Here is a 6,674-nt window from a genome sequence, read left to right as displayed (position 1 = left end):
GCTTCTGCCTCTACCCATGTCAGTCACGCTGAACAAACCCAGGCTGCTGCTGCATCATCTTACCTGCAGCCAGCGGTGGGAGCAGCTCCAGACTTGATGGTCAGTTCCTCCCTGTCTGGCCCCCAGCACTTGCCCTGTTGGAATGCGCTGCTGCTTCCCTGACGGCCTGACAGGCTTCTGTGGAAACTGTGGGTGGCAGCCAAGCCTGGCACCTGGGAAAAGCCTCTGGGAAGCCTTGGCAGCCTCAAGGTCCCTCGGGCCAAGTCCAGCTTGCTGGCTGTGCCCCTGCACTTGCTGGCACCTGCACCCACTGACAGCCCTCTGGGCCCTGGATCTACACAGTCTGGCCCGGCAGCCCCACAGTCACGAGATGCCCTCCTGAGAGAAGGGACACAGGCGTGACCTGGGCAGTGAGGCTGACACAAGTGCAGCTCCCTTCCCTCCAGTGGTCATGTCATGACTCAAGGCCAAACTTGGCAGCAGGGCAGCGGTGGGGATGTGTGAGCCTCTCCCCGACTTGAAAGCTTTCCGTCCCAGCAATTTAGACACAACCACTTTCAGCTCATCACATCCATTATCATAAATGCCAGTCCCAGCTCCTATCTCCCAAGGGCCTGCTGTTGCCGAGCGGGGTTCCCGAGGTTGACAGCCATCCCTGTGGTCACCATTACTCCATAGCCATGGGCCAGCCACCCACACCTGCTCTTTCCTAATCCTTACAAAATCCCTGCAAGACAGGCCTTTTCACCCCATTTTACAGATGCTGCACCTGGAGCTGCAGGAGGAGAAGGGCTGCCAGGGTGGCAGAGCAGGAGCAGCAGAGGCAGAACGGGACCGCGAGGTAGGATGGCAAGGATGCTGAGACTGAGTCTCTCCACCTCCCAAGTAGTGGCCAGTGTTCCTCAGTCTAGCAAACAAAGGGGCCCCGCACCTCCAGGGCTCAGCACACAGAGGCACCTGGCCCCAGATTCCTGCAAAATCTCTACACCAATGCCTTCTCCTTTTCCTTTTTATTAGAAAATAGATCACGAAAATATACACACTTAAGCCCATCCACCAGAGTGGGCTTTGGGAAGCAGGGGAAGATGAGGAGGGCCAGACAGTACTGGAAGCCCAGGCTGCAGGGAGCTGGGGGGAGCCCTTGGCCAGCCCGGCCAGGCCCGGCCCTAGAACATCAAAGTCGGGGCCAAGTGGCCAAGCAGGGTGAGGGCAGGTGGGTGGAGGGGAGGCCCCAGCTAGAGCAGAGATGGAAGACAGCAAGTGGGGGACCGAGGGCAGGACAGGACTGTTCCCCACACACAGTCCTGTCCCCTTGCCCACCTGTGCGGGGGGCTCTGCTCCCCACCTCCCCTCTGGCTTCTCTCCACCGGTGCCCGCAGGCCCTCTGGCCAGGGCTGAACACTAGGCATTGATGGCCTTCCAGCGCTCGCTGTCTGTGCTGTTGATGCTGCCTGCGTGGCAGGGCATGGAAGCCACGTCATCCAGGTAGGCCACCCCACTGGCCGAGTCGAACTGCGTGCTGGCAGCCCCTGCCGCCTCCAGGCCCTCCCGCCGGGCCACCGCATAGGGCTGGGGCAGGTGCATGTCCGGTTCCTCGGCCTCGTCCACTTGGCATTTGTAGGAGAAGAGGATCTTGGGCTCTGAGCTGGTGAAGAGGAGGAGGGCAGGAGCCCTGTGTGAGTCAGAGCAGGCCTTCCTCATGGAGCAGTGAGGCTCCAGACATGGCAGGAGATGTACTAATAGCCACCTCACACCCCTCGAGGTCCTCGGATGGGGTTCAGAACCAACCCTCATGCTCCCAGTGTGTAAGCCCGCTTTCTCACTGCAAAGTGGATGGAGTGAGTCCAACCCTGGGAAATGAGGGGGCTTAAACAGCACCTTCCCAGAGTGCTAGGCAGATGTGACCCTGAACCTGCCCCGCAGCACTCACTACTCAGGTGGAAGCGTTACTCCCATGTGATCACAAGGAGCCGAGGCCAGGGAGAGAACTCATGAGCAAGGTTGCGCACATCAGGACTGGGGTCCAACCTTGCCCTTCTTACTCCAACACTAAGGTTCCCCCCACCTACCCTCGAACTTGGCAGGTGGGGGGGGCCGGGGTCCCACCCTCACCCCCACACATCTTTAGTGTCCCATCTCCCTGACACGCCTCACAAAACATGTTTTGTAAACATAAAGGTGCACAAAAGTGCACCCTACTCCATGCTCAGATACACACTGGACTGCTCCCCTCACCAGTCACCCTCAAATAGGATAGAAGCCCTTGTGAGCTCAGGAGTTTATGTCAGCTGTGTTCCCTTTTGTGTCCAGGGCTACAGCAGGTCCTGGGGAATGCTTATCTAGAACTGAGCCGATCTATCCTTAAGTGGAAAACAGTGCAGGTCCACAGGCATGGATTCATTCTCTCTCTCACAAAGTGCTTATGTTTGTGTGTGTTGTGTGCATAATGTATATGTACATGTGTATGTTTACATGCGCATATGAGTATACACATCTGTGTGTCTTTTATGTGTATATATCAATGTAAACATACATGTCTGTATGGGTATGGTGATGCATGCTTATGAGTGCATACGTATGTGTGTGAATATGTTACATGTACACATGCACCATGTGTATATACATATATATGCATTCATATATGTGCTTATGTATATCTGTGTACATAAGCATGTCTGACGGGGGCACACGTGCATATGTATACGTGCATGCACACACATGCACCCTGTCTGCCTCATCTGTTCCTGTTCCAGCCTGAGCAGCTCCCAGAGCCCAGAGGCTGAGACGCTGCAGTGGCGGCTGCGCATGCGCAAGAAGCAGAAGGCGTAATCCCGATAGCAGCCACGCAGGGGCGCTAGCGGCCCTGAAAGCTGGGAGAGACGAGGCCGCCGTGCGATCTGGACCCATCCCGCCCAGGCCGGCTAGAGGGGACTCACCCGAAGAAGCCCCGCAGGAAGGCCACGTAGATGAGGGGAGCGAAGAAGCTGAAGTAGAGGAAGGTGGTGGCGTCCACGCAGCTGGGGGGAGGGGCGGGTCAGGGCGCGATGGTGGGACCCCGCCGTCCCCGCCCCGACCCCGGCCCGGCCCCCTTACCAGAGCCCCTCGATGATGTCCGCGCACAGCAGCGCGCTCCCCAGCCCCTGCAGCAGGTTGAGCAGCGCCAGGATGCCCGCGTACACGTAGAAGCTCCTCCGCGCTGCGAGGCGGGAGTGTGAGGTCCTGCCCAGATATCACCCTCCCGCCCACCCGCCCCGCGCCCAGCCGCGTCCCCAGACGCTCACAGGGCAGCGAGATGCGCTCCTTCAGCGGGGTCTTGGGGAGCACGACCACCAGGGAGTAGACCTGCGGGGACAGCGGCGCTGACCAGGACGCGGGGAGCTCCTACCCAGCTAAGCCCACTAGCAGGGCTGCCAGGCCCAAGGCTCTGGCCGCCCTCCAGCTCACCAGGAAGAAGAAGCAGGAGCTGACCAGCCAGAACTGTCGGCCCCCGTGCCCGTAGATGTTGAAGTCCTCAGCCGAGAGGTGGGCATCGGGGTACAGGATCTCCAGGGTGCCCTGCAGGGGCAGGCAGGAAGGGTCTCAGGGGCTCCCCACCACTCCAAGCCCGGCTCCCTGCTCTCTGGCCAGGCCCTACCCCCGTTTCCAGCACCCAGGACAGGCCTGGCCAGGGGCAGCCCCGATTCTAAGAAAGGGGCATCAGGATGCATGGCTGTCAGTGTTACCTGCTGACCTGTATGCCCACTACCTGGGCTGCTCGTTGAAAGGGCAGGTTCAACCTATTGGCTGGGAGCTGGAGAGGCCCAGAACCTGCCTTGTTAACAAGCAGTACAGGTGTTTCCTTAACCTCGTGTAAAGCGTGAGCGCTGCACCTGAGAAACATGTAGCCCTGACTCAGCAGTGGATGCTCCACCCCCACTGACCCAGCTGCCCTCCCCACCCCTCCACCTGGGTGACAGAGTAGGCCAGGGACAGCACTGTGGTGATGGCCAGCACCCGCTTGATGCTCGACTTGCTCTCCAGGTGACCTGGAAGAAACGTGCTGGTCAGTCAGCAGAGCCAGTCCAGGTGACCGCAGTGGGATCAGCCCCCAGCCAGGGAGGGGTGGGGGAGCACTGGCCCCAGCAGCAGACGCACCAAAGGCAAGGCCCAGGATGACCACACTCAGCTCGATGGCCAACAGGAAGAAACGGGTAATCTCCCACAGGATCTGGACACAGAGCAGGCAGAACATCAGCCTGAGAGCCCATTGCCCCTCCCCTGCCCAGCACCCCCATGGGCAGGCCCAGCCCCACCTTATCGGCAACGGTCGCAGCATCTGAGGTGCTGACCGTCATGGACACCACGGCCCGGGCGATGCCCACCAGTGCCACCACGAACACCTGGTGAGCGAGAGGGGATGGGGGTGGAGTTGAGGAAACGAGGTCGCAGGGCCTGCACCCCACACCCACGTCTGTAGAAGCCCTTGAGTCCTCCAGTACAGAGGTTTGGGATACAGAGAGGCTTGCCCCCTCCATCCCCCGAGCCTCGGCTTCCTGGCTACACTGACACCCTGAGAGTGCTTGGTAAAGCACGAGGTGGGGCCAGCCTGATGGGTTCAAGTCCCAGACCTGCCATTGCTGCCTCTAAGACCTGTGCTGCACCTTGCCTGTGAAACGCAGGTTAGTACAGCCCCTGCTGCACTGATCGCTGGGAGGGTCACATGGTTAGAGCATGCCTGGTGAGGGTCAGCAACACGTCTGCCACTGGTGCTGTCACATTGACCATTTTAATTCTCAGACACTGGGCTGGGGGAAAGGAGACCACAGAGAAGAGGTGTCCAAGGCCCTGGGGAAGGTGGCTCGCCCTGCAGCTTTGGCAGAGTGCCTGTGCTTGGCTCTGTCAGCCAGGTGTCCATCCCCTGCCTCTGGCAGCAGCTTCATTCCTCTTCCCCATCCCTCCCCTCATGTGGTTCTTGGGGCCAACCCCACCACTGCTGCCTCTGGGACCAGCCTGTGACCCAGGGCTGGCCATTTGCGATATGCCAATCCCCTAGTTTGGGGATGGCATGGAGCCCAAGGAGTTCCAGTGCAAGTCACACCCCAGATATGAGGCACAACTACTGAGAAAGGAAGCCAACGGGATGCGAGCCTGGAGGTGCTGGGGCCACTGGCAGGCCACTTGGGGAGGCAGTGCCACCAGACAGGAAGACAGCTGCCTGAGATCCAGCCACACCCGGCTCCTTGAAATGTCAGTTTTTTAATCAACATTTCCCCTCTGGCTTCTCTGAGCTTAAGCTTGGTTTTCTGACAAATACAAACAAAAGAGACCAGATTCTATCCTTTGTGTCCAACCTCGGGTAGGCTGACACCACTCAGGGCCACCTGCCCACTGTGCGCCAGGCCCCCACAGAGCTGGAGCTCTGTGAAGTCTCACTGAGTGCTCACAGGAGCACCACAAGCTGAACCAAATCCAAACCACATCATGCAGGAGAGTACTGAGGCACAGAGAGGCCAAGCCACTGGCCCATGGTCATTCAGCACAGCCGAGGTTTGGAATGCAGTGGGCATTCCCCCAATCCAAAATCTATTCCCCTTCCTTCCAGTTAGGGTTCCCCAATTTTCTTGCTGGGACCACCTCAGTCTCTGCAGTCTGGATGAGCTAATCCCACCCTCTCAGCCCCCAGTGCCCCTTTCCTTGCTAGTCCCAGAGCCTGGCTCAGGGATGAACAGGGCTTCCAGGGTGGGCCACTCTGCCACAATTCAGGTCTACACTGCACCATCAGCAAGGAGCTACTCTTCTGCTGGAGTTGGCCAGAAGCAGGATGTTAGCTCAGAGCTGTTCTCGGCTACTTTAGATACCATATGGAGGGAACTCATCAGAGGGGAGCAGAGATGCTGAGAGTCCTTATGACATCAGTTAATTCTCTGGATCCAGCCATATCTGAAGCTGGTGTTTGCTACAGAAGCGGTTAATAATTCCTTTTTTGCTTAAGCCAGTTGGAGTTGAATTTTCTGTTACTGACTGGAATGAACTCACCAGGATATAGAAGGTGATAAAAATGGGGCTGGAGGTGACACGAATCTTGGCCCGAGCAAACGGAAGCTTCCAGAGCAGGAAGATGAAGAAGAGCACGTTGGGGATGAGCAGCAAGAGGTCCCAGTACCGGACACTAGCAGGTGGGTACAGAAAGCAGCTCACTGGTGGGGTTGTCTGCACCCACCCCACCTGTGTCACTGTCACACACACACACGCAGTAGGGAGCCCCCTCCCACAGCCAGTCTGCCAGCAGGAGCTCCCGCCTCACCGAGAGGTGCCAATGTCTTCGTACAGCAGCAGCAGACAGCGGTGTGGCACACTGATGTTGGGTGCCAGGGGTGGGGGCAGTGCCATGCTCTGCTGGCCCAGATCTCCTCCTCCGGGGTGGCCATCCCGCCAGCAGCCAGTCCTGGGGGATGAACACCGCCACATCAGCTGCACAGAGGCTGTGTGGCCCTGGGTGTGTCACCCACCAGGCGGGAGGTGGATGTGACGCTCCCGCCCACATCACAACCCAGTCCCCTGACAGGGCCAGTCCTTTGCCTTGGGCTTTTTCTTGTGACCCCTAAACAATAAAAGCCACCCTGAGGGACTGAGCTGCATGTCATACACAGCAACACAGGCTATTCGGCATAACCTAGCCAGTGCCCCCAGCCCTG

General features: G+C 58.7%; 1 protein-coding gene across 1 annotated transcript; it reads right to left on the bottom strand.

The window, feature by feature from the left end:
- Positions 992-6,407, bottom strand: TPRA1 (transmembrane protein adipocyte associated 1). The gene is given in 11 exon segments (XM_013982015.2): positions 992-1,645; positions 2,937-3,017; positions 3,094-3,196; positions 3,282-3,342; positions 3,445-3,555; positions 3,946-4,025; positions 4,135-4,207; positions 4,293-4,379; positions 6,016-6,148; positions 6,284-6,374; positions 6,377-6,407. Coding segments are annotated over 11 exon segments (1,095 nt in total). The 3' UTR covers positions 992-1,401.

The sequence above is a fragment of the Sus scrofa genome, chromosome 13, assembly GCF_000003025.6.
Source record: "Sus scrofa isolate TJ Tabasco breed Duroc chromosome 13, Sscrofa11.1, whole genome shotgun sequence".
Taxonomy (NCBI): domain Eukaryota; kingdom Metazoa; phylum Chordata; class Mammalia; order Artiodactyla; family Suidae; genus Sus; species Sus scrofa.
This window is presented reverse-complemented; position numbering and strand designations above follow the sequence as displayed.